At 40.9% G+C, this 27596-nt stretch overlaps 1 protein-coding gene across 1 annotated transcript in view; it reads left to right on the forward strand.

Annotated features, from left to right (window-relative positions):
- Positions 1-1501: 1501 nt before the first annotated feature.
- The window catches only part of DHX9 (DEAH (Asp-Glu-Ala-His) box helicase 9), a gene marked incomplete at its 5' end in the record, with an annotated part of 27776 nt that continues 1681 nt past the window's right edge, over positions 1502-27596 (forward strand). Inside the window, 27 exons of the mRNA XM_010086163.1 lie at positions 1502-1649; positions 1875-1879; positions 3045-3156; positions 3418-3530; positions 3922-4067; positions 7176-7222; positions 7887-8023; positions 8622-8711; positions 8807-8968; positions 10331-10408; positions 10710-10901; positions 11412-11553; positions 12055-12137; positions 13337-13493; positions 14118-14218; positions 15039-15252; positions 15449-15543; positions 15725-15798; positions 16453-16605; positions 18284-18444; positions 20390-20501; positions 21166-21327; positions 21493-21620; positions 22729-22958; positions 25245-25360; positions 26242-26442; positions 27337-27588. Coding sequence (XP_010084465.1) covers positions 1502-1649; positions 1875-1879; positions 3045-3156; positions 3418-3530; positions 3922-4067; positions 7176-7222; positions 7887-8023; positions 8622-8711; positions 8807-8968; positions 10331-10408; positions 10710-10901; positions 11412-11553; positions 12055-12137; positions 13337-13493; positions 14118-14218; positions 15039-15252; positions 15449-15543; positions 15725-15798; positions 16453-16605; positions 18284-18444; positions 20390-20501; positions 21166-21327; positions 21493-21620; positions 22729-22958; positions 25245-25360; positions 26242-26442; positions 27337-27588 — 3611 coding nt within the window. The remainder of the gene's footprint in view (positions 1650-1874; positions 1880-3044; positions 3157-3417; positions 3531-3921; positions 4068-7175; positions 7223-7886; positions 8024-8621; positions 8712-8806; positions 8969-10330; positions 10409-10709; positions 10902-11411; positions 11554-12054; positions 12138-13336; positions 13494-14117; positions 14219-15038; positions 15253-15448; positions 15544-15724; positions 15799-16452; positions 16606-18283; positions 18445-20389; positions 20502-21165; positions 21328-21492; positions 21621-22728; positions 22959-25244; positions 25361-26241; positions 26443-27336; positions 27589-27596) is intronic.

A 27596-nucleotide genomic window follows, 5' to 3' on the forward strand; every position in this document is an offset into this window, starting at 1 on the left:
CGTTTTTGCTGAGGGCGATGGGTGTGTGTAGCCGCGTGTGTGACAGCGGCAGAGTGTCCCCTGTGGTCTGTGGAGCTGCTTTGGGCTGTGTTTAAGAGCCCGGTGGCTGGCCGGGGGGCTGTTCCCACACCGCTCTGTGCCCGGCCCCGGCCCTGGCTGGGAGCTCTGAGGTCAGGCGGGCTCCTCTCGGAAAGGAGCTGACACACAGTGCGAGGCCGGTGCAGAGCGGGATAGTCTGTAAGCAATGCCGTAGATTTGTTTAGATTTATTAAACACCGTGAATTTGTCTTTATACCCTCTCTCCCCCTTTCGTCTTCCCCGCCAGTAACAAAACTGAGAAGCACAGCAGCATTAAACCAGTTTCAAAGGCGCTGTAACCGAGGTGGAGCGTTGCTCAGAGGAGGTGGCTGTATGGGCACTGCCATTGGTGAACCCTTCTCTCTCTGTATGGTGGTGCCCCACGAGCATCCGTAGAAACTTAACAAGTGGACAGATAGATCTCACTAAAGCATTCTCCTTTACTGATTTTCCCAGTCTGGTACGATGGTTGTGAATCCAGTATGGTTACGGTTTGGTTGGTGATACCATTGTCCTGGCAGACTGACAGTTGGTGCTGAAGTGGAAGCTCCTTATTTGGAACCTGTTGGGCAGAATACTGACAGAGTGTGTTGTTTGGTGAGAAAACGGGAATTGGCTCCCGGTGTGATTCAGCACTGAAGGGCAGATGCAGTCTAGCATTAGCAATGTTGTCCAGAACTCTGGTTTGAGCTAGCTGTAATGTTACATGCAGGTCTGCTTACTTTTTTTTTAAGAAGAATAACTAAATATAGTAAAAAGCTGTTTACATGGTCAGCAGAGTGAAAATCTGAAATGCATGAGTGGTCTATCCAAGTGAAGCTGAAATGAGATGGAGTTGTGGACTGTAAATGTGAAAAAAATAAAATAACTTTAAGATGAGGGGCAGTGATTGCAGAAAAGCAGGCGTAAAATGGTTAGTCTTGAGTTTTGAGTAAAGTTCCTGTGATTAAGTTTTGCAGCAGCCTATCTGGCAAGCTAGCAAGATATAAAATAGCTCTTCTAAAGCTTGTCTCTAAGTTTATGAAATACGTTGCATCGTCCTTGCTGTAATAACGTGAAGTTACAGTAGAGGATACGCATGCTCACTCCTGCCCTTGTTGTCTGAGGGCTTGGGATTAAAGTTGAGAAAAGTGAACCTGGGCAGTTTGCTGCTGTGTGTTGGTAACATCCCTTCCTACACAGATTCATTTTCTTCAACAAGGTTTTGGGAAACACTCCTGTTCTCTGAAAACAGACTGTAGGTGTTTAATAAAGTATGCATTCAAGACCTACAGAAACACATATGTGTATAATGATATGTAATAATACTTAGTAATAATATTTCTCCTGTACTTATTAGCAACTGATATTTAGTGTTTTAGTATTACTGGTTTTCAAGACACTGTCATTTGTACCTGCCACAGATCTGTATTTTTATTTGCAGGTTCGGGTGGAAGGCTTTAATTATGTTGGCATGGGCAACTCCACTAACAAGAAAGATGCGCAGACCAACGCTGCTCGAGACTTTATCAATTACTTAGTTAGGGTGAACGAAATGAAGAAAGAAGAAATTCCTGGGTTTGGAGTAAGCTGCTCTTTTTCCTTACCAAAGGCTTACCTGTAGCTGTAGTGCTGTGGATCTGGTTGCATTTCATCCCTGGAGTTCAGTCTGGCACCCATGTGCAGTGGAGAAGGTGCAGGACTTCTGCTTGCAGTTCTGGAAAGCTGGAAAATATCCAGTGAATGTTGTAGGCTGATCTGGTAAAAACAGCTGTGTGTTGGTCTGCATCACTGATGAGGCTGGAGAGAATTCAGAGTCCCTGTAAGGTGCAGCCTGATTTGAATACTGAATACTGTGCTGAGTACTCGCACCTGATACTGGGAATTGTTTTAAATGTATGTTATGATATATAGTACTATGTACTTAAAAAAATCACATCTCAAACCAGACATTGAAAATTTGGCTTTTTAAAACTGTAAATGCTTTCTGCCTTAGCTCCTCTTGTGTAATAGGATCAATGACTATGACATAAAAGCTGAGGAGGAAGGTAACTCTATCTTTAGAGCAATTTTAGAGAACAGTAAATAAAGCATGAAGCTATGTGTTACACGTCGCGTTGAACAAGCTGCCCAGGGAAGCGGTGGAGTCGCCATCCCTGGAGGTGTTCAACAAACGTGTAGATGTGGTGCTTAGGGACATGGTTTAGTGAGTTAGGTGGGGTTGGGTTGACGGTTGGGATTGATGATCCTTGAGGTCTTTTCCAGCCTTCATGATTCTGTGATTCTATGATCGCAAGAGTTTTTTCCTAGTGCCTCATTAGGGATATATGTGTCTAAGATCCATAGTTTGATCAGTGGAAGCAGTGTCCTCACCTCATTAGCCTGGGTGAAGCCGTGTGGTAGCAGGACCCACAGTGCTTCTGGTGTACCCGTTATCCTGGCAGTGCAGTGTGTCGCATGGATAGATCCTAACAAGGGATGGTGTGTTCTGTATCTTGAATAAAGCAGAGGGGGTGTGGTCAGTTGGCTAAGCATACACAGCTCAAAATGGGAAGAATTCAAACTGTAATGATTAACTGTCATTTTGTCATTTCCTAAAGGTATTAATGTTTTCTTACAGTGGTTTTTTTGTGTGTGTGTTCATAAAATATATTTGAATTCCCTTGGATATATGATAGAGACTGGTATCTGTTATTCTATCCTGGGTGCTGAAACAGGTGGTTTTATAATTGCTGAACTTCAGTAAGTCATGGCTACTTGTTGTTGGGAAATCATGTTATAAAACACCTACAGAAACCCAAATATTCAGCAGACTTATTCCTTTCAGTTTTTAAAGGGGTGTTACTATTGGGGGTTACTACTGGGGGTAACTATTGCACAATGATGCATGCTCTCCTTAAACTGCCTGAACAGTTTTCTAGCTAAATAGTAAAAAGCAACCTATTCTCTACCAATGTGCTGATATTTTCCTCCGTTCTGTTTCCTAGCCAGCAGCTGGTGATACCCCCGATGGATGTGAAGCAGCTAAAGATGTTACTGATTCCAGTTCTACTTTGGGCGGACCTCTTCCTCCACATTTGATTATAGAGGCTGAAATAGGTACGGCTGTGGAAACTAGTTTACATGTATGTGGATGTCATATATGCCTATAGATTTGGGTGGGGATTTTTCTCCCAATTAGCATAATTCAGCAGACAGAAGTCACTGTAGGTTTGAGGCAGAGGTGTGAATGACTGCATGAGATCTGAGGGACTGGTTGTGTCCTGCTGAGATTGACAGGCAATACCTCTCCATTGCTAAGAAGATGTTTTGGGAGAGTTATTTTGGTTTTGTTTGTTTTTTTTTTTCTCCACATGGTAGGCAATGGCCCAGGTGCGGCACCTGGAAACTGTGGCAATCAGGGAGCTCAGTGGGATCGGGGTGCAAATTTGAAAGATTACTATTCAAAGAGAGAGGAGCAAGAAGTGCAGGCAGTAAGTCATTCTATGTAATTCTCCTTTTCTTCTGTTCTTAAATAGGTATCTTTCACTCCCTTTCATTTATTATTAGCATTTATAATCAAGCGTGCAGTTTTCATTTGCAATTTTGCTGTTGGTTTTTAACATAAGCTGCAGATTTACTTGCTGACTTTTAACAAAGATAAGTTGTTTAAGAACAAAACAAATCACTCTGGATGCAGTGATTATCCAATTGTGTAGACATTTTGTTGTGACAATAGGGAAATACGGAGGAGCTTTTAACATTTTCTGTAGTGAAGTCTTAGCTATTTTATAGCATTTAGACAAATTATTTCAAAGACTTGTAAGAATGAATTAAATTTATTAGAAACCAAAAAATGATACTTTTTTTTTTTCCCAATATTAGACCTCAGGGTCAGAAGTGGACTTAAATGCTGATCTTCATGGGGGCTGGACCTTGGAAAATGCCAAGGCACGTCTGAACCAGTTTTTCCAAAAGGAGAAGATTCAGGAAGAATATAAATACACTGAAATGGGGCCTGATCACAACAGGTTTGGGAGTTTTAGCCATTTTCTGCGTATGAAGGCTTAGAAATATTTTCGGTGACAGCGCCTGATCACACTTGTTTGCAGTACTCCATTAGTGCTATTTGAGAAAGCAGAAACAACATCCCTAAATCCTGAAATGGGGGGGGTGATGAGCCTTGGTGCTGAGACCTGAGTGCCTCTGAAGAAATTTCTGTTTTAAAATTAAATTATGCAGCTTTTAAAACGATTGCTGTGCTCTAGCTAAGTGCTGAGGTATCAGTTTGAGTGGAAGGAATGCTCGATTGCTTGTGGTGATTGTTTGTATGACTGTAGCTGCCTTTGTACATTCTGAGTAAACCTTAAGTATTCTTACATTTGCTTATGCAGAAATGTCCTGTAAGGACATTTTCTTTATATTTTGATTGTAGTTTACTTTGGCAGCAGAATCTCCTACTGGAAAAGTTAGTTTGGCAGAACCTTCCCAAAGGAGTTTTGAGGGTCTTAAATTTCAGTTGAAACCAGTCTTTTTGAAAATTCATCAGAAAATTCACATGTGCTTCTCCCAAATGAAGGTAACACATGACAGATTGCGCATAAGGAATTGATGGTTTTGACTTTTTTACCCCTGTTTGGAATAGTCTTTACAAATCATCAAAACTTCAGGACATTGTATTATTTCTAGTGAAATATGTTTGGTGGTCAAAAACAATGGCATGCTGCTGCTGCTAGATTCTTGTTGTTTTTTTTGGGTTGGGTGTTAGGGTTTTTTTGTGTGTGTTATAGAAATTTGTCTTCTGTGAGAGTTGGTTGTTTATTTTTTTAGAAAGACAAGTGAATTTTCTTATTACAGTCTTCCATGAGAATCTCACTTGCTGGACTTCTGGTATTCTTTTGTTTTTAAGTCTTACAAACATTTAGAACATCTAAAATATGTGTATTGATGTCAGAAAGTTCTAAATTCTCATTTAAAACCTATCTTCAAGTCATTCATCTCCATTTATGTTTTCAAGCAAGGACATTTCTTTCCCTTAAATGAGTAACACAAAAAATCAGTTTGTACAGCACCAGGAATTTTAAATATGCTTGTCGCAGATGTAGTTCTTGAGCACATATTTTATTCTGTAACTTGCAGATTATTTGTGCAGCTCATTTAGTTATGCCTTCTGCAGGTAAAAGCATTAAACCCCCTATATTTAAACATACATAATCTTGAGCAGAATGACATGGTCATAGATGACAGTATGTTTCTCAGCCTGTTTAGTGCTCTTCTGGAGAGCATTTCAGGGTTTCCTATTCACTACATCCGGGAAAGCGTGTGTGAATTGTCCTGGATGGAATGGCAGAAGGGGGAGCTAATTGCTGCAAATGATCAGATGAAACAGTCCTCATGTGTTGTAGTGTTCATTGAGAGAGGGCAAGCAATTGGATTGAATCCTTTTAGTGTGTGTAACAGGAGAGGAATAATTTCAGATGTTTTTGGAGTTTTGAGGACAGTTATATGGTTGCTTTGTTTTTTGTTTAAGAAATACCAGTTGTCATGTATCTTACCAATCTGATTTTTTTTTTTTTAAAGTAATGGTCTTTTATAACAGAAGTGTCAGCCTTGCTCTCAGAGAGTTTTAAAGGAGAAATGTGTTTTTGTTGTCAATTAATCATAGTCACATGGTATAAGAACTTAGTAATAGCTGAAAAATTTGGATTTGGAAACTTTGTTTTAATTATGAGAAGAAGGTATAAATTGTAAATATAAATATGTCTCTCCTACTGCACAAAGTATGAACTAAATATTAAGGGATGGGATGTGGCTTTTCTCATTTGGGATTCCATTGGTAGCGTGGGATGCCTTTGCCTCCTTGTGTTAAGCGAGCAACACCAGAGATCCGAGTGGTTCACACAGGGGTTGCTGAGGCTGTGCTAAACAATCACGTGGGGTTCTGCTGCAAACTGATTTCTGGTGTTGCTCTTCTCCCCTTAGGTGGAGGAGAATGAGATTGAATGCTGACTATAGGCCTGGCTGAGAAACATACTGTCATCGGTGCCCTAGTTGGCTGTTGTGTCCCTGAAAGCCAGTGGCCTTCGACCCATGAAGCCACTGTGCCTGAAGGTCAGTTCACTGGTAGTACAGGAAGGAGTTCTAACCTGAGATTTAAATCTCTCACTTAACTTTTGTTTGTTTGTTTGCTTACAGCAAGAAATGAAGGACACAGGTGCAAGGCTCTGCCTGCAGCTGTGGAAGTACCAAGGCATAGTTTTCAAAGAGGATCTCAGTCCAGTGAAGCCCAGTCATGTGTCTTGAATCACATTTGCCAGTTTAAATCCTCTCCTATAAGAATTTGGCTTTAATATTTAGTCTGCGCAAGCACACACTTCAGTTTGTGATTCTTAAGAACATGGATCTTAGTTTCCATTGTCTTCTGTTGACATATGGCTTTCTCATTTTTTTAATGCCTAAATTAATATATCAGATGACTTTTAAATGAATTGGTTACTTGCCTACTAGGAAAACTGTTACGTTTGCTGCACAGAGTTCCTTTTCACTATATGCTGTTCCCACAGTATGGCAGTAAGGGCTTTGTGAAAATTCAAGTATTCTGTCACCTCCTGTGCAGATATGTCTGATGGTCTTCGACAAAATGACCTGCTTTAGTTTTGTCTGGGCTCTGAGCTGGCCAAATGTGTGGCAAAACCCAGGGTAGCTGTGTTAAGTGTTGCATCTGAGTTAATAAACCCAGGCTGCTAGTGGGTTACGTGAGGATACTGTGGGATACAGTTAACGGTACAGTGGGAGGCACATCAATGTTACATTAACAAGCTTTCTGCTTTTCAGTTGTTGCCTTTCACTTAGACAGCTCAGAGCGTCTTTCCTAATCATATGCTTTAAATTGCAATGCTGAATGGTGGCATTTGCAGGACTCTTCTTAACAGATCTACGGGTTTTATTGATGGCAAGTCTGTTACCTACTAACTTGGGGTTAAAGGGACTAAGAGCAGTAATATCTTCCCTTGGCCATTGACAAGTTGCGAGTTTCTGACTGGGGACACAGATCTTTGCCTAGAAAAGTTGGAAAGAATTTGCAGTGTCAGTGCCAGTTATTGATAATTGTACCTTTATGTTCTTTCTTCCTCTTACAGGAGCTTTATTGCAGAAATGAACATCTATGTGAAGCAGCTGGGCAGAAGTAAGTGTTCCCATTTATTTTTTATGTGAGATGTGTGTTGGTACAGAGGAATAGGTCATATTCGTGGGTACAGACATGTTCCATGTTTGGAGCCACTTCCAGAGGTGAAGATTCCTGTTTGTTTCCTGATGGGAAGTCTTTTTTTCTGTGTGCTGTGCTCGTTGTGTTCTACTGCTTGTCCATTACATGCTTCCACTAATCTTTTTTCTCAGCAGCAAGAAATGCTTCTGAGATACAGTAAGTTTTGTTTGTCTTAATTACTTGCTCTTCACATATCAGAGAAATGCAAAATGCAGGTGTCTAACACATCCCCAGGCTATGGGCATGCTGTCCCTGCCATACCCATTTATGTAGAGTGTGCTATGAAATCTGCATGATGTTGCTGGGTGGTGTAGGATAATCATACTTCCTTAGACACTAAATGGAGAAAAAACTTCACAGGAGTTCCCCAGGAAGTCAGTAAGTAAAATTACACAGCTACTGGGAGTCAGGCGATGAAAGGGCTTCACTGGATTTTACGTTGGAATGCTGGATTTGTCAAGATTTAAAACTTTCCATAAAATCTGGCTTGTGTGTACAATCAGAAAACCACTTCAGAATAGCTTCTTCTGGGGAAGCTGTTTGCCTCATTAGCTGCTACAACTCTGAACTTTGTGTGCTGCAGGGATTTTCAGTCGTGAGCACGGATCAAACAAAAAGCTGGCAGCGCAGTCCTGTGCCCTTTCCTTGGTTAGACAGCTCTACCATCTCGGTGTCCTAGAGCCTTATTCTGGACAAACAAAGAAAAAAGGAGGAGAATCGGTGAGTTTGGCAGAAGGGTCAGAAAATGTTGCTTTCATTTTAATAACACAAGTACTCTCTTATAAATATGAGTGAGTTAGTCTTTGCTCACAATTTGCTTACAAGTTAATAGTAGTCTTGATTCTTTAGAACAGCAACTGTTTCTGGTGTGGCTGGTGCTTTGGATCAGAAATACAACTTCATATATATGTGAATGGAGCAGAAAACTAGTTTTACAGCATGTTAAATGAAATAGGATTTGTAACAAATGCTTTTTTCGGTATAAATTTTCTAGAACCTTAAAGATTTTGGTTTATGCTATGTACAATTCTCAGCTATTTGGTTTCATTCTCTGGCACATTAGCACTTTTTTTGATATTTGGTCACGAGTTTGGGAATGTTTTCCTCTGAAATTAAGCTCAGATATTTAAAAATATTCTACAGATTGTTATTGGATGAAAAGTTGGCAAAGTGTTTCAAGAATGTGAATTTTGAACTGATGGTACTCTTTGGCCTTGTTTCACTAGGAACTATTGGATGGTTCAGTACACTCTGGTAACCTGTGGTTCTGGTTTCAATTTTTGTGTATATCAATGTGTAGTTTTTAAACATTTAACAGGTTGAACCCTATGAGGTGTCGCTGTCTTCTGACTTAGAATATCACCTGCAAAACGCTGTACGGGAACTGTCTCTGGAGATTGTGCCTTTGGTGAGTGTGTGGTTCAGCTACTCCAGCATTTAACATCAGGCTTGCTTGTTTAATACACTTACATTTCTTTGCCCACTTTGCTTTTGGATTTATAGCCTGAAGATCCTAGTAATCCAGTTCTGATTAATGTTGCAAAGTTGGCCCATTTTGAACCATCGCAGAGACAAAGTCAAATGGGAGTTGTTCCATGGTCACCACCTCATTCCAACTGGAACCCTTGGACCGGCTGCAATATTGATGAGGGTCCTCTGGCAAATGTAAGATAGCTTACAAAATTGGTTTGTTGTTTGTTTTCCCCGTGCTTCTGGAACTTTTAAATGCCTTTTTTTATCAGGGTTTAAAGTATGAGCTATTCCAAAGGAGAAAACAGACCACTGATAAAATTTCTTCCCTTCTTGACCTGGAGGAAGGGAGTCTTTTCATTGGTAGGAGTTCTTTGTATTTACTTCATGTTTTATTAGATTCTTGAGCAGCCGTGTCTTGGATGTCCCAATTCTTTGCTTTGTTTCACTTTTTGCCTCCTGTTATGCAGCCCATACAAAGTTCTAATTTAAATTACAAGGTAAGCATATGGACATGGCATTTATAATTCGCTAGCCTCTCTTTCCCAAATTTCCATGCTGTGACTTTCTTTTCTGGGAGGAGAAACTGCTCTAAGCTGATGGCACTACATGGTTGGCCTGCTTGCTTTTTTTTTGGTCATTTCTAGTCCCATTCACCACAGAACAAATGGAAAGCAGCAATATGGTGTGATAAGGTGAGGAAGAAGGGAAGACATACTAGGTTGCCAAGTTCAGAGGTATAATCTAGCCACTGGTATAACCTGGTCAGGAAAGAAGCTCAGGGCAGGAACTTCAGTTTCCTACAGCAAGGAACCAGAGTACTTATGACTAAAATAATAATAATTTAATACTTCTTTTAACTGCTGTTTTTTCCATAAATGGCATTAATTTAACACTGGTCATTATATATTGATTTTAAAAACATTATGTAAATATGAATGTAGCTGCTTAAAACACATAATCAATATACTTACGGACATTGCAAATTGAGCTGGCTTCAAATATCATTAGGGTTTCTATGTGCTGGTCGTGGTGCAGCTAATTTATTTTTAGTAAAACCAATTAGCCCTTTGGTAACAAATTTTAATTTCTTCAGAATTCTTTCTTAATTGAAATACAAGAGTTGCCTGATAAATTTCCCTCTGCTCACTTTTCCCTTTTCAGCTATGGTTCTGTGGGTGGTTATGTGCTTACATTATCTCATTCCTTACATTAAGAACTCCTGTCTGAACGATCATCAAAGCATCTTATTGACTTACTGCTGAGTGGAGTGTGTTTCTCAAGCAGTTAAAATATTTAAATTTAAACAATCATTCTTTTTCAGTATTTTGGATCTTTCTGAGAAGCTTCTTTGAGAATGGCCGCTTAATTTTAACACAGTGGAATGAATGAAGTAGAACAGCTCATAGGCATAACTAATTTCAGGGAGTTATGTAGGAAATGATCCTTTACTGGTATGTGGAATCATTATGTTGTTGTGACTGATATCATATTGAAGTTATGATGTAGACAAGCAGAGGGGTCAAAAAGCTTCTGAAAAATGTCTTGTCTTTGCAGCTCACTCCAGAGCAAATAAGCATGGATTTGAAAAATGATTTCATGTACCGTTTGGAGCAGGATGAAGAATTACAAAGGGTAAGTGAGCCTCCTGTGACATGCATGCTTGCGGTAATCTTTTTATTTTCCAAAAGAGGCTGAATGTATCATACAAAGTGTGTAAGACTGGATTTCAGTAGTAATATGCACCAAGTTTTCAGAAGTACTAGATATTATGCTAGGACGGACACAGGGATATGTTGCACTGTGTAGAAAAGATCATCATTTGTGTTACACAGTTTCTCCTTTGTGTAAGCAAAACCTGTGTAGAAGAGCGAGACAAAGTATGGATGTGAGTAGAACAGGTTGGTTTTTGGAAATATGCTGGATTTTTTTCCAGATCCAACAAGAGAGAGAGACTTTACCGGTGAAGAATTTTGAAAGTGAAATTCTGGATGCAGTCCGTCACAATTCTGTTGTTGTAATTCGTGGTGCCACTGGTTGTGGCAAAACCACGCAAGTTCCACAGTTCATCCTGGATGAATACATCAAAACCAACAGAGCCGCAGAGTGCAACATAGTAGTGACACAGGTGAGGAATGTGTTACAAATACAACCGCTTAAGTTTTGTGATCGGATGCTAGAAATCACCTGTTAGGATGTGTGGAGAAGTCTGATTATCACTGCAGGACATCGTTCACAGAAGTATCTTCTCAGTCCTACATGTAGGAGACACCTCAGCATCATGTATATTTTCATTTGGAGTGTTATTCTTTCATGTTGTATCTACAGTTGGGATAAATCTGGCTTGTACCTTGCTCAGGTGCAAACTTTTTGGCAGAGTGAGGGGAAATAATTTGGCAAGTGCCAGCTGGTAGTTACCGTATATCCTTATATCCCTCCTCTGTAATTTTATGTGCAGAATTAACTATTTCAGAAGAAAAAAGCCTGCTGTTATAGACATTACTGCTTAATGACTACTCTGTAAAAAAATCTTAGGGCATGACACCTATAGCTTTTATAATTTACTTGGGTTTGGTGATGTTCTAATAAACTTAGAAAACTTCATCATTAAGTTAGAGAAAACTTTTTCATCCCTCAGCCTCGGAGGATTAGTGCAGTTTCAGTAGCAGAGCGTGTGTCGTATGAGAGAGGAGAGCAGCCTGGGGAAAGCTGTGGATACAGTGTGCGATTTGAATCTGTGCTTCCTCGGCCGCATGCCAGCGTGATGTTCTGCACTGTAGGTCTGTATTGTTTTGCTTATGTTTGGAACTTATTAATTATGGGTCTGAGTTCTTTGAGTTAGTAGCAAAAGCAGAAATGTGGTTACATTAAAATTTTTAGAAAACCTCTTTAAAAGATTAACAAGTTGGTTTTGGGTTTTTTTTTTTTTATAGAATAAGTTTGCTGACATACTATTGTTTAGAGAAAGATTAAGATTACAGGTCTAGTAGCATGCAGAAATAATCTCCCAAAGAGATAAAATTGCCATATATTGATTGTCCTTAAAAAACAGAAGTATTGGGTGGGAGAGAAGAAAGAGCCTTTCTAGTACTATTACTTTATATGCTCCCCGTCACTTGTACAAATGAAAGCACAACAATTAGAGATGGGTCTGTAAAAGGTGCTGGGCAGCCTGCACACTTCTGGATTTTTAAACCAGAGGAACTGTTCTTGGTGAAATGAGGCGGGGGGAAGACTGAGCTGTTACCTCCATGAACATGTAACTACTGTGTCTGTTTAAGGTGTTCTTCTGAGAAAGGTGGAGGCTGGGATCCGTGGCATTAGTCACGTTATTGTTGATGAGATCCATGAGAGAGACATCAATGTGAGTTAGCTGGTGATTACCATCCTGTTTCGCTCTGTGCTTCTCTTCTGTTGAACTTTTGCGTGTCTTCTTGTGTAACAGTAAACAGGTGAAAGGAAACTGCATTTTATTAATTGCCATACATGTGAGTTTTCAATATTCAATAAGATTTTTAGAAATTCTTCTCTTAATTACTCCTTACCTGATTAAAAGAGCAAGGATGTGTGCTTACTTGCTGCCCTATCTCTTTTGCCTGTTAGGATCTCCTCCTATGTCCTGGTTCTCTCTGGAAAATAGAACACCATGGTACAAACACTTCTTCCCCAAATGTGGGAGCAGGTTGAATGCCACTTTTATTTTGGAGTGCTTTTCCTACTGACAGTGTTGTATTGCTGTAACAGAACAGCAGTGGTATTTACAGAAGCTGCCACCTTGATAGTGACACATTTAAATTTGGTTTTGACACAAAGAAAAATGCAACAGGTTGAAAATAGAAGTGGGGGGGAGGGATTGTATGTAACTTAAGAAATGAGGAACATTTTCTGTCTCCTTGATTCTTCTGTGTAGTTTTCAGCTTTGCCACATCAAGAGTGAGAGAAACTGCTAAGTTCTTTAAGCTTGTTTTGACAGAATCCAGGGGCTCATTTAGATGGAATTGAAATGCAGATTTTTCAGATCTCTTCATCTATTAAGTTTGTATGAGTGATGTAAAATATAAGTTTTCAAATTTTGAATGAGATTGGTTTTAGCTGTTGATCTAAGGGCCTGCCTAACTGCCTGGCAAAACTAAATATATGGCATGTTTAAATAGAACTATTAAACTTCACATAAAATTACAGTGAGTTATTCCTATTTATTTTATGAACTGCGTCTACTTCAGACGTAAACTAAGTTTAAAAAGACCTTAGATTGTAATGTTAGGAAGGGAGCAAACTTTTTTAGTGCTTTTCTTTAGTTTCTTTCATTCTGATAAAGGAATAACTTCTCTTTACACTGGAGATCCTAAAATTCACTTAGCCCAAGAATTGCAGTGTTTGCAAACTATAGCACTGACAACTGCTTCTGGTTATAGAATATTGTTGTGATAATTGTTACTTCTTGCCCAGCAAAGCTCCTGCTGGATAGATGTATATGTCTATGTAATTCTTTCTGGTCTCTTGGAAAGATGTTGCTTCTTGTGGGTAGGAAATTAACGATTCTCTTGTTCTCTTTATATGCAGACTGACTTTCTCTTGGTGGTGCTAAGAGATGTCGTTCAGGCATATCCTGAAATCAGGGTTATCCTCATGTCTGCCACCATCGATACCAGCATGTTTTGTGAATACTTCTTCAACTGTCCTGTCATTGAGGTCTTTGGTAGAACCTACCCTGTCCAAGGTAAATTGTTGATTGAACTGTCAGGAACTGTTTTAGTTTTTATTTTATCAGTCATGTACTTTAAGATGTTGGGTATGGCAAGATACGCATTTCTTTTGGTTTGTCATGTCTTGCAGATGTGGCTTACCCTGGGCGAAGAAGTCAGTAACACTGAATCATTTTGCAGCACCATTTGGTTTAAAAATAAAACCAAACAAAGAAACAATATTACTCCTCACCTCTCCCAAAAAAACACAACAAACAAACCCCACAAGACAAAACCCTCCACCCTAAAACACTTGGGGTAATTTCCATTAGAGAATGAGACAGTAATAGTCAAGCTGTTGTGTTTCAGATCAGCTGTCTGTGTTCTTAGAAATAATGGAAATAGCTTTAGATGAGCCAGTATTGAAAACAAAACAAGCTAGTAAAAAATTATGTGTAAGTGTATTGAATAGAGGAGTAATCATCGGAATAGTGTGGTAATAATTCTCATACCATAGCTGACAGCCAAGGAGTTTTCTCATCTTGGCTTCGTACTCTGAAACATCGTGATTATATCAGGAGAATCTTGAGACAGTTGTTTTTCCTTACACAGGCTTCTAGCGGTCAGTCTTGATAACCATTGCTCGTCTGTCCTTGCAGATTATTTTCTGGAAGATTGCATTCAAATGACTCAGTTCGTTCCTCCACCGAAGGAAAAAAAGAAGAAAGAGAAGGATGAAGAAGGTGGTGAAGATGATGATGTATGTTTGACTTTTTAATATGAAAAATTAAAGAAGTGCCAATTAGGACTCTAACTCAAGTGTAATTAAGTTCAACAATGTTGAATGAAACATTTTTAGCACCTTTCGTAATTTTAATATCCAAGATTGCTGTTAACTTCAGAAGTAGAATTGAATTTTCTCATTGCCCTTGGAAAATGAAGAATTTTTTTTTAAGCTAAAATTCTTGTATTTTGTCAGCCTACTTCTCCTTAAAGGTAGAACGGAGATGCTTTTAAATGTGAAAACATTGGTGACCTTGGAAGAAGAAATATATACAAATATATGAGCCTGCTGATCCCTTTTTAGGGTGAAAATTCAGATTCTGTCCCTTCCTCTCTTGCAGTTGATATTGTTAGTGCTTACATACATTGCCAAGAAACTATAACTTTCGTGACACAGTTTTTTATTTGCAGGTCTAAAACTACAGTTTAGGTCAGTTATTTGAAGTTTTAAAAAATGATTAGTTTTTCTTAAGAGAAGCATTTTCTTCTACTTCTTATGACGTTATCCTCATTCATCTGAATGGAAGTTAAACTTGCTTGATAGCTTCCTGCTGCAATTTTATATTGAGTTGTGACTCAATGCAATGAAATTATAATTCTGTTCATGTATTAGAAAGCTGGGGAAGCAGGACTTGAACTGCTTATTGCGAGTCATTCTGTGAGCTGTGCCTGAGACCGTTTTCTGTAGCCACACATCTCATTTTCCTATCTGCCTGGCCAGCCAGTCTCCATAGATCGAGTAAACTAATTTATATGATTTATTTTGTGAAGTTTGGTTTTGTTTTGTTTTTCTGTAGGCCAATTGCAACCTTATTTGCAGCAATGAGTATGGCCCAGAAACGAAGCACTCCATGGCTCAGCTGAATGAGAAGGAAACTCCTTTTGAACTCATTGAGGCCCTGCTAATTTATATCAAGACCCTGAATGTCCCAGGAGCTGTGCTTGTGTTCTTGCCTGGCTGGAACTTGATATATACAATGCAGAAGCATCTAGAAATGAATCCACACTTTGGTACAAGCAACTGTGTTCTGTTGTGTTTCATTTCCTTTTCCAAAGGAAACTATTGACTGTGAAAAGATGAGGGTTAGCTGGGTGGACGTGGGATTGATCTGTCGTGAGAATGAATGGGTAGAAATGATTATGTGTGCAAAGAAAAAAGGAGATTTATAAAGTCGTAGTTACTGACCTTCTTGTATTCGTGTTGTAGGAGGCCACCAGTATAGGATTTTACCTCTGCATTCGCAAATTCCTCTGGAGGAACAGCGTCGAGTGTTTGATCCGGTGCCTCCTGGAGTAACGAAAGTATGAGAGCCTTCTGTGTGGAGTGTTCTGTTCTGTTGTGCTTTTGTGGAATATACTGATGATGGTTTTTTTATAGAGGTTGCATAGTTTATCTTGCAGTAGTTAATGTAGCTTATCTTGCAGTCCATCCTTAACTTTTTGAGACCAAATATATTTCAATCTGCATTTCCTGTGTTTATAGGTTATTTTATCTACCAGCATTGCGGAGACTAGCATTACCATCAATGACGTGGTCTATGTTATAGACTCATGCAAGTGAGTTCATGAAGCAGCTTTTTGTTTTTTAAATCCTGTTCTTTGGAATGCAGAAACGGTTTTCTGAACACACAGAACCGCCTTGTGTTCCCGTAGTCACCGAGCTGAATTTGAGGACTCTTAATCAAGACAAATTTGCATTGTCCTTAGCCGTTCAACACAGTTACAAATCACACTGGCATTTCAGTGGGCTGGGTTTGGTCGGCTGCGTTCACGCTGGCACTATTCATGTGAGGTCTCACTGGGTCTCCACGCACATTTGAAATATGTAGTCTGCCAAAAGAGTATTACAGACACTCAGTGTATAGCTGATGGAAAAGAGGAAGATTTCTGTAGTCTGTTCCAGATCCTGTCTTGCCATGTGTGCTTTCTGAGCAAATTGCACACAGGGGTCTCATTAATTGCATGGGAATTTTAAGCTTTTGAGACAGTTGTGAGAACGTCGTTCTGTGTATAGCTTGGGGCACTGATTTATAAAGAGATGATACTTTAGCTTCCAGATAGATGCCTACCTAGCTAAAGCTTAGCTAGTCAAACTGGGGTGGTATGCTTCTTAAAAGCAGTGTGCCTGCAAAGAATAAAATAAGAACTTATTTGGCAGGGCTTAAGTGAAGAATGTCTGATCTTACGGTTTGCTTTTTTTTTCTCTAACAGACAAAAAGTGAAGCTGTTCACTGCTCATAATAACATGACAAACTATGCCACAGTCTGGGCATCAAAAACTAATTTGGAGCAGCGGAAAGGAAGAGCTGGACGTGTGCGTGCTGGATTTTGTTTCCATTTGTGCAGCAGAGCTCGCTTTGAAAGGTGAGGCTGTGCTCTTTAGAAATCAAATGACCTCAGAGACTTCTCTCAGAGCTGTTGTATGCTATTTCTGATCAAACAGGGGAAATGAATTTAGGAAGCACAGGGAAGAGATGCATGAAGTGAGTTCACACTGGAATTCTTGGATATTTCAGGTCTTCTGCTTAAAAAAACTTACATAGGTTTATGTACTTTTACCCATAGTAGGAGGTGGACAAATAGTTGGTGTTTTTATTATTAAGAACTTCACTGCAACCTGCAGAACCTCTCAGGAGAAAAAAAATGCTGTGTGGGAATTGAGGCAAGGCAGAAAAGAGCTTTGCAATGAGGATAAGGCTCTAGTCTGCCCTCAAACATTGCAGGCACCCAGCATCTTCACGTAACAGGCAATATTGTCATGAAAGTGGTAAAATGCAGGGAAGACAGATGGTACATTTCCCTCCATCCCCATTCTGTGGCCAGGAAGCCCTTTCATGCTGCTGAACTGCTGCTCTAGCACCTTCCCTGCTGCTGAAACTTTTGACCTCTTCTCTCTGCCAAGCTGTTTCTCCATTACTAGAGCCATGAAAGTCTTTTTGCCAGTTGCAGAAGTCTGCACAGCTGTTACACTCCGTGTTTGATCTCTCTCATGAAAGTTTCAGTGCCCCTTTCTCACACAGCGGTTAGAGCATATCTGTGTTTGATGTTCAGCTTTTTGTAACCTCTGAAAGCATCAGTTGATCAAAAACTTTCCTTAAATTGCTGAAATTTATTTAGATCTGCTGTCTAGTACAGAGGAGTGATTTTAATTATAATTTTTGATAGTGAGCTGATTTTAGGCTACTGAAGTAATCACGGGACTTCATGACTTTAAGGTTGCCTTAAATATAAAACCAAAATTTACTAGCTTCATGGTGCCTAGGAAAGAAAGGGTGTTTGTGGACTTGTGCAGAGAATCTCCTGAGAGATACCATCTAAATCTGGTGCCAGCTGAACCTGTGTATCTGTTCAAGGTGTTATGAAACCTTTTCTAGCTGTCTGCTGCTCAGTGCTGTGGTTCGTAAGAGTTCATATTTCAACCAACAGGGTAAAGCATCACTAACGATACTGTGCTAAAGACTTAAGGTCTCTATCTGTTTCCATCAGGTCTTTTTCCTACCAGAAAAACACCTTTGGAAAGCATCCAGCAAAAACACTCTTCTTAGTGATCAAAGCAGAAATGTGCAGGAGGAGTTGGGTGGTTTGGAGTCGATAGAAGGACAAGTAGAGAAGTGCTTGTACCTAAGGCAAGCTGAAGGCAGGTTCTCTGTCTCAGGAGCAGAAGACCTTCCTTAGCAATGTAGGAGATGATTGTCAGGGGGCAGGTGTGGGCTGCACACAGCCATGCTGTGAACAGGGGGCTTCAGCCATGCAGGCTTTGTGTGTGGTCACCTTATGCTAAAAACCATCCTGGCTGGTGGTGATGTGAGGGCTGTACCTCTGTGCATTTCCAGTGTAAATTTACCCTGACATGAGAATCGAGAAGGAGAAAGCGTAAATACTGGTAGAAGAGCCTACGTTACAGGAGCAGGATGAGAGCTGGTGGGCTGGCTAAGAGGTGGTGGTTTGCTTTGGAGGGCGATAGTTAATGCTGATGGAATGACCCATGGTGGTGATCAAATTGAATGTTCAGAAAAATGTGGGCTTTTTGTTCTCATTCCAGACTTCAAACTCATATGATGCCCGAAATGTTTCGAACACCACTTCACGAAATTGCTTTGAGCATCAAATTGCTGCGGCTGGGAGGAATTGGTCAATTTTTGGCCAAAGCAATAGAACCACCACCTTTGGATGCAGTGATTGAAGCAGAACGCACACTAAAAGGTATCGTTGTTTGTCCACAAGACTGTATTTTGATGAAGCCAACTCCAAGTGATTTCCCATGTATAATAATCACTTACAAACTGCTTTAACGTCTCGCTACTTCGGTTGTTTGTGTAGTAGCATGCTGTCTGAAACAGTGAAGTGTTTCCTGGATGCATCGTGTGGGTGGCAGTGTCTTTTTGCAGCTGAAGAAATACTTAAATTCCCAAGTGCAGTGTCATTCCTTTAAGAAACTTGAGCCTTCAAACTTAAGGCTTGTTCTGTTGTTTTACCAGTAACTTCTGCTAGCTTCCAGCTTCCTGTTTTCCAGCTGTGGCACTGCTGTGTATGACATAGGCTCAGTCCAGTGCCTGAGGCATTTACAGAACTACTATAAAACTACCGAAAAAGAGGGCTTGTTAGCTTCTTGTGTAATTACTGCCTTGTACAGTTTGCTGACCCAAGATCTCACTATTTTCTAAAGGAATTCGGTCTCCGGTTTATGAATATGCAAGCATGAGAATCTTCCTGAAACAGGAGAAACTGAGGTGGGGGTTAAGCAGTCTCCCCAGTTTCTTCAAGGAACTAGCTCGAATATGAGAAAAATGACATGGGGAGGAACCCTAAATTTAAGCTTTGTATTCAAAGCAGTGATCTTGAACCTCAGCATGCTTTGCAAATGTCACTAAATAAGTATTTCTTAAAATTTTTAAGACCTGAAGTATCTGTTTGATTGTTTATTTTATGAAAAAAAAAATGTGTAAAGAGTCAACATTGCTTGTATACAGAGTAGAGACCAGAATGGAGAACATAGCTAGGGATATATATTCAAGGTTAATGACTTCATGATCTTAAAATTGTTAGTGGTTTTCTTACACTGCAGATAAGAAATGCAAAGCCGGGGAAAAGGCAGATGTTTTCAGCCGTAACAGCAAATTGATGTTTCTGCAGGTGCCTCCATTTCCTGAATGACCTGTGTTTTTTTTCAGCGTGTGTGTACTACTAGTATTTTTAAGGATGGTGAGACACTCTATTGTTCAAAATACTCTTTAGGCTTTTGAGTTCAATAGATACTAAGAAAAATGGATTTGATAGTGGCCAAGGAGTCCTTTATTTGTTTGCTTTCCCATTTAATTGCTGAGGCTACAAAGCTTTTTAAATGTAAAGCTCTAGTTACACTGAGGTTTCTCAAAGTAGTCTCTAAATAACGTACGTGAACTATAAGTTTGTATATTTCATTTATATCTGGAAAGGATTTTTAAAGATCATACTTGTATTGTTTTTCTTTGTCATGCAAACGGAAGAAGAGTTTTATGAAGTAGAGTTTAATGGTTACAGCCAAATAGCTGAAAAATTACAGAGACTCATGAGACCCTTCAGCCTGTACAGCAAAAAGCCATGGACACTTGTTTGACTTCATTGTTGACAGTGGTTTGATAGTTTTGAGAATGAGCTCAGGTGGTAATTGGTAGGTAATGGAAGGAGAGAAAGGCAGGCAAAGCCTCGTGGAAGTGAGAGTTTGTGGTTTTCTTCTTGCTGAACAGAGGGTTCTGTGATTTGGCAATAAAGACTCTACAGCTGGCTGTGAGAGGGCTGCTTTGATTTTTGTGAGGCAGAAATTAGTTTAGATTAGTTAGAACAAATACAGGGACTTGAAAAAAAGTTCAGTAGTGTAATAGTGGTTTGTACAGAAGCAAACTAAAAAGAAATGGAAAAATGTGTATGTGAATTAAGTAGTAATTATTTTAATTGTGGAGGAGGTAGTAAAACATCTGTAAAACTAAAGTAAAATTTGTTTATTTGACCTCAGACCAGTTTTGAAAATCAAGTTGGCAATACTGTCAACAACATTAAACTTAAATATAGCTGGGGTTCTGTTGAAACACAATTATTTAAATTCTGAATTTCTTATCTAGGGATTTCTGGGATAGCTAACCATCTTTGATAATAAGAGATCTTGTTTCAGAGCTTGACGCGCTGGATTCCAATGATGAGTTGACACCTCTTGGAAGAATCCTAGCCAAACTTCCCATTGAACCTCGGCTTGGGAAGATGATGATAATGGGCTGTATTTTTTAGTAAGTTATAGTAGTCTCAGTGGTCTTTTTTCTTGTTTCGTTGAGTTCCTGAGCCTCTAGACATGCACTCTACAAGAGAAAAAGATGAGCAATAAATGCTACAACTGGGGATAGGAAACTGACTATTCACGAGAGCAGAGGATAAATAACTTCCAGTACAGGGAATAAAAGTAGTCATGAAATTCAGAGTTAACTGCAAGGGACCGGTAGAGGCTGAGTACCTATGAATTAAGAGTGGGACTCTAAATACTTAAGAAAAGCAGTAAGCTAGAGGTGGGGAGATGGGAAATTTGAGACCTAGATAAGAAGAAAAATGAATCCACGTGTTTTGCTTTAGCAGAAGTAAAGATTTGTAATTGTGGTGGCTGTAGGGTCCTTTCCGCCAGAAGAAGGTGGTGAAAAGAATTGTGGTGGGAGAAAGGGGAAGGAAGATAGATAAAGGATTCATGAATACTTGCTGTTGTGAAAGTACTGGAATTGGAGCTGATTTAACATCTGCTTCCAGGGAGCTGTTTCTATGAAGAGCTCTGGTAGTCAAGGGCCAAATTACTAAAGTCTGTAACCTCAAGCAGGAAGTTTTTACTACTGTAAACAGCCTGCAGCAGCTGCTGGCAGCAATACTGTGAATAAACCCAATCCTGATACCTTTTGTGGTTTTTTCCAGTGTGGGAGATGCTATTTGTACCATCTCTGCGGCCACCTGCTTCCCTGAACCTTTCATCAGTGAAGGCAAACGCCTGGGTTATGTCCATAGGAATTTTGCTGGGAACAGGTTTTCAGATCACGTTGCTTTGCTCTCCGTCTTCCAAGCCTGGGACGATGCAAGGTATATTGTCTTGACTTTAGAATAGGATGAGGAATGATCAGTAACACAGGGTGAGCAGCTTTGTGACCAGACTAGATACATCCATGGATGCTACGACAGCTAGACTGTCACACTTTTCCTTTTCTTGAGCAGACTTCTAATACACTCTGTTTGCTTGTTTTGTAGAATGGGTGGTGAAGAAGCAGAAAAAAGATTTTGTGAACACAAAAGACTGAGCATGGCTACTCTTAGAATGACTTGGGAAGCAAAAGTCCAGCTGAAAGACATACTTATTAATTCTGGCTTCCCTGAAGGTGATTCTGCTTGGATACAGTAATTGAATGATTGCGTTTTTCAGTCTGTGATGAAAAATACGTAAACAAAATAATCTATGATGAATACACAAGCACAGAGCCCTATAGGGAATTTGCTATAAAGCTGTCCTGTTTTCACAGCTGCATTTGGATGAAATTTTAGTGCTGTCTCATTCTCTCATAGTTGTCTAAGCCAGAGAAGTTGTGATGGCTGTGGTGCAATGTAGGGAGATTTTGGAGGCTGAGGTTAGGGCTGCAGGATTAAAAATTATATTAAGCAATTGTCCTTAGAGAATTGCCTCCCTGATTTTCTTTCTTCTTCAGTTGTTGCATCTCCAGAATGTGCTGTGCTGTGCTTCCCCATCTCCTTCTCATTGGCCTTAGGGAGTCTGTGTGATCTAAACAGTGTGCTATGTGCCCTGTGATTTTCTGGGTTTGTGCCGCAGGAGGGTGTGCAGTAGTGTGGCATATTATTCAGTTTTCTGAGGAAAAAGAATTCTTATAGTTGACCAGGTTCTGAATTTGCCTAATGTTCCCAAGGAGCTTGCTCAGTTAAATGACGTGGCTGGCTGGATTCAGCAGATGTTCATCTTCCCCTCCTTTTCTTTGTTTTTTATTTTTTTTCTTTTAATTCTTTTAATGTTTTTCTCCTCATGCTGCTAGGATCATTGCTGCATTTATCATTTATTTCTGGGCAAGATGACCTGAAAACAAGCCACCAGAGACTCTAGGGAGGTTTGTAACAAATAAACTAATGAAAACATCCCTTCTGACCTCCCCCAAAAGATATATCTCCAAAACAACTGACAGGAAACACACTGTGGTACAGCACATTCTGGGCAAACCTTTCTCTCCTTGTTTTTGAAGAGCTTGGGAGAGAAAAAATCTTTCATTGTAGTAGTATTTTTCAGCTTTTTGCTCTCCATGAATAAATTCAAAATTGAATGTAGAACTAAAATGCTTTGAGTGCAGAGGTCATTTGAGAACAGATGCACATCTACCAGTTGATTGAATCAGAAAATGCATTGATCCAGGATCCTAAACAACTTTGCTGTGCTGTCCTACATGACCCGTGGATGCGAGCCAGTCTTCTGTTCTCTGTCAACAGAATGTTTGATGACTCAACCATTTAACAACACTGGACCAGATAATAATCTGGATGTTGTCATCTCCCTGCTTGCTTTTGGGGTCTACCCCAATGTCTGCTACCACAAGGAAAAGAGGAAAATCCTTACCACCGAGGGGCACAATGCACTCATCCACAAGTCGTCTGTCAACTGCCCTTTCAGCAGCCAGGACATCAAGTATCCATCACCTTTTTTTGTTTTTGGAGAAAAGGTAAAGACTTGGAATTTGTTCTTGATCTCATGCTGCCAAGTTGTCCAAGAGGCTCTTTTTCGTAAAGAAGCCATAAGAAAAGAAGATACACTGGGTATTGTTTAGCTTGGTTTGGTTTGTTTGGTTTGGTTTGGTTTTGTTAGTTTGCTTGTTTTTCCAGAAAGTGAACCTTATGTGGTGTCACTCAGCCTTTCCAGTAACTTTCAGTCAACCAGTTTCAGTAGGGGTAGAGGTCTTAGCTGCATAGACAGTTTCTGTAAGTTTTTTTGTGAAAACAGCCAGGTCACAGAGAAAAAACTAAGTTGTTATCTTTATGGGATTGCTTTAGGAGCTCTTCTATCCTAATTAGGCACTAGAGAATGTTTGCCCTTATCACTTCTGCTCCTCCTGAATCCAGAGAGAAAACAGGAACACATAATATGGCAGTGGGGTGCTTCCTTTCTGGCATGTAGGTAGTTTGTCATCTCCTGAGGACAACTCCCATTTCCCAAGCATCTCCGAAAAATCCCGAGATGCTTTCCCCAGGGTCCCCATGACCTTTTCCTCCATCCCATTAATTCTCTGTACTGGGCACATAATCTACATGTACGCTCAAGCCCCCGTGTGCTCTCTTGTGCTTCACTGATGGCCTCAATGAATGCAACTGCTCCTGCTCACCCTCCTCTCGAGAAGCAAATGAAGGCAATGCCTTTGTGTAGGACAGTCCTCGGGCTGCCAGCCCGCTTGTGCTGTGCACAGTTACCGCAGCACAGCAACGGGGAGGCCCTGATTGCGCTCTGTCACCTGTTGTTGAAACCAGCTGTGCACAACACCAGTGTTCCTTCTGCCTGGGAAGTGCTTTGGAGAATAAGCACTGAATGGGGAGTGCCTCTTGCTGTAGGGAGAGCCTCTTAAGATCTGATAGCAGGGGTGATGCTGCAGAGGTTTCTTTTTTGTCACGTTGTTTACACTGTTTAGTTCAGAATTACAGTTTATGCTGATTTTTCTATCCTCTGTCCTTTTTGCTGACATGCAACGTTTTAGTAATGGCAAATAATCCACTTCATTGGTAATAAATGGAATTTTGACTCCTTTTGGCACTGGCTGGGGCTCGGCTTGATACTTGGAATTTCCACATACATGGTTCAGAGCTCTGGTGAGGCCTTGACTCTCCTTCTCTCTTTATGACAGAATCCCAGGTGGGTCAGCCCTTTGATCTGCCTTGACCATCTCTGTAAAGTGACCTCCTCTGAAAACAACAGAACACTTTTGAACTCAAAGTCTATGCTTTATTAAATTAGAATACGCATGGGAAACTAAGAGTGACTAAGGCAGCACCTAGGTGAGCCCGAGGTGAAAGAAGGATTTGTATGCAGCTCTCTACCTGCCCATTACGGACTTGCTAAAATAAAGTTTCTCTCTGAGGTCTGATTGTCTGTTTCCTGCTGCACTTGGCAGTCTCTCTCTGACCTTCAAGGTCTACACTCCTCGTTGTGGCCATTTTTCTGCCACAATTTCGAGCTTCTGGCAGCTTCTTTCTTTAGAGCGTGTGTGTTATCTTCCAGGCAGGAGCAAATCTTCTCCCTGAGAACAACAAGTACAGTGAATTCTGCCCATCATGCTCCGTCATGCTCCTGTGGGAAAGAAAGGAGGGAGAGAGGCAGCTGTCAGGGTGGGAGGCTGAAATCCCAAGTACCACTCTTCAGTTCCTCTTCAAAATGAAGGGCAGTAGCCCGTGCAGTCAGTGCTGTTATCTCTGGCTCAGGTCAGACGGCTTGATGTTGTCCAAGTGCTCACTTCAAGTACAAGCTTCAGGTCTTGTTTCTCTAAAATGACAAAGTGGGCTGGTTACATGGACACGTCGTAGCAACATCCAAATTTGCACGTGTAGGACCCTACTAAAGAAGCAACGTGAGCTTTTCATCATAGCCCCAGCAAAGCAAAAGGTAGGAAGGTAATTCAGCTGTGCCATGGTCATTTTTAGGTTGGCAAAGCATGAGATGGCTCCTGCAAAATATCAGCTGTATAACTGCAGACACGCAGTCATGGAAAAATGAATAAAATAACAGATAGTTTTGGTTTGGTTTTTTGTTTGGTTTTTTTTTTACACCAGCCAGTGCTGAATCCTTGTAGACATCTGCCTGGCCTTCAATTTTGTATGTGTGTGTGCTCTTATAATTTCCTAACATTCTATGTAGGTGTTTTTTTGTGGTGTTGTTTTTACAAAATTCTCTGGTTTCAGTGGCCAGAGGAAGGTGTAGGGATCTGTTTTCCATTTTAAGAGTCGTATTCCTCTTCCACCTGCAGATTCGAACACGAGCTATCTCTGCCAAAGCAATGACCTTGGTGAGCCCGCTGCAGCTGCTTCTCTTTGCCTCCAAGAAAGTCCTGTCGGACGGGGAGATCATTCTGGTAGACGACTGGTACGGACTTCCTCGGTGCTCGTAATATTCAGGTCTATGAAAGAACATGGACTGAGGGGGAGTGGCTGCTAACACAGACATAAATCTCTAGGATAGGAACCCTGGAGCAAGCCCTGCGCTCCAGGTTAACTGTGAAGGCATTACTTTTGTTTCCAGTGAGGAAGGGATGGGGTTATATCGGCAGCACTGTTTCATGCAGATTACCTGCTTCAATTGAAAACAGATACCAGGAAGTTTCCATAAAAACTGGGTTTTTTCCCCTTTAACTGGAACATGAATAAGAGGTACTATGGATTTTGGACCTCATCTTCAGACAGAGGCTGAGGAAACCTTGTTTTTAAGTCTTGGAAACACAGCTTGAGGAGAGAAATGCTAAGGATTTGTTGGTTGCCTCTGGCAGCATACATTTTTTGGCCATGACCAAATACTATTTGGATGCCTTTTTTTTTTTTTTTCCCACTCCCCTGGTCAGTAAAATGGAGGTGAAGAATTGCTTAAGCTTAATTTACTAATATTTTTGAGGGTGGCCTGGGACTTTCAAAAGCTTGAGGAGCCTCATGTTTTTAGTTTACTTTGTATTTTTGTGTCTTTCTGTTTTGACTCTAGGGGTTATATATTGTTACCTGAGTATGTTAAATCGCAAGAGCAAATTTAAACAGAAGGATAGTTACGTTTTAACATTGCCAAATTTTAGCAGTCTTGCAGATTTGACTCCTAAATTTCACATCTCTTTGACCAGTCAGAATTTCAAAGATGAAAATATAGATTTCTGTCTCAGTGTGTGTGCAGCACTCAATGGAAAACCATTCCACAGAACACCTTTCGTAACAGGTTCTCTCCTAGAAGTCATGATACACGTAATATACTTCTTTCTGCTCCAGGATCAAGCTGAAGATGCCCCACAACGCGGCTGCCTGCATCACTGCCCTGCGTGCTGCGATGGAAGGTCTTGTTGTGGAAGTGACTAAAGATCCTGAGATCATTCGGCAGCTGGACCCGGCAAATGAGCGAATGCTGAATGTGATCCGTCAGATCTCCAGGCCCTCGGCCGCGGGCATCGGCCTCATGGCTGCCAATGCGAGGTTAGCTCAGCTCCCCTGGGCTTGTGCCGTCAGAGCTCTGGGGTGGGGAGCGCTCCCCACCTCTGCCCCAGGGACGCCGAGAACCTGAACAAAGCAGATCGGAGCTGTCAGCTCCATTGCTCCCTCCCTGTGCAGTGGCTGCAGAAGCCCAGGGTGAAAATCACCGGAAGAGTCTTGCCCCATGTGGACGGCAGCTTCAGGCTTTCGTTCCAAAGTCAATAATCCCAGTGTATGTAGAATGGTCATGTTCAAGGGCAGATGCAGACAGGTCACTGCCTGTTTCCACAGGAAGGACAAGTGGCTCTCAGTAACAAAAGCTGTCATCACCTCTTCCAAAACACAATGACTTTTAAAGAAAAGATAAAGCAAATTTATTTTGGGCAAATCTATTAATGTCTGTCTCTGGAAATAAAACAAGTATTTGGCTGTGCTTGCATCCTTCCATTGCCCCTTGTCTTCATGTCTTGCTTTTGAAGCAAAGAAAAATGAAAACACCTGTGAGCCGTTAGTAATTTAAAGATCAAAACAAAGAACAGCTTAGATGTACGCTTCTCTGTGTTTGGTGAGGAGCAAAATAAAGGTCACTGTGCTCACATAAACAGGAACGGGGCTCCCTATGTGTGAGCTGGAGAAGCGGGACTGAGGGGAAAACTTTCTATCCCAGGTGTAGACCTGTCTGAGATTTAGAGGAGAGACTGCTTATGTGGCACGGCAGGCTGCTCCCAACTTTACTGAAGTGGAAAAGGTACAAAAGTGCAACTGCAATTCAAATATCTGTTAACAGAAAGTAGAGGCATCTTCACCAAGTATCTTGGCAATTGATTATTCCTTGCAATATTTAAAAAAATGAAAGCAGTAAGATTGCATCAAGTGTTTAATGTTTCTCTTTGCCAGGTTCGGTGATGGTCCTCGCCCCCCCAAAATGGCTCGCTACGACAACGGAGGCTGGGGAGGTTACCCGCGAGGCTTTGGCTACAGAGGCAGAGGGTACAGTGGCTATGGCTACTCTGGCAGGCGGTCGGGAGGAAGAGGATACCAAGGCAGCCCAGGGAGAGGCTATGGAGGTGGGGGAGGCTACGGAGGTGGGGGGTACCGAGGAGCAGGCGGTGGCTACAGAGGCGGGTGGGGGGGTCCGGGGGGGGGCAGGTGGGGGT

This window comes from Pterocles gutturalis, unplaced genomic scaffold, assembly GCF_000699245.1.
Source record: "Pterocles gutturalis isolate BGI_N339 unplaced genomic scaffold, ASM69924v1 scaffold50920, whole genome shotgun sequence".
In the NCBI taxonomy this organism is placed as follows: domain Eukaryota; kingdom Metazoa; phylum Chordata; class Aves; order Pterocliformes; family Pteroclidae; genus Pterocles; species Pterocles gutturalis.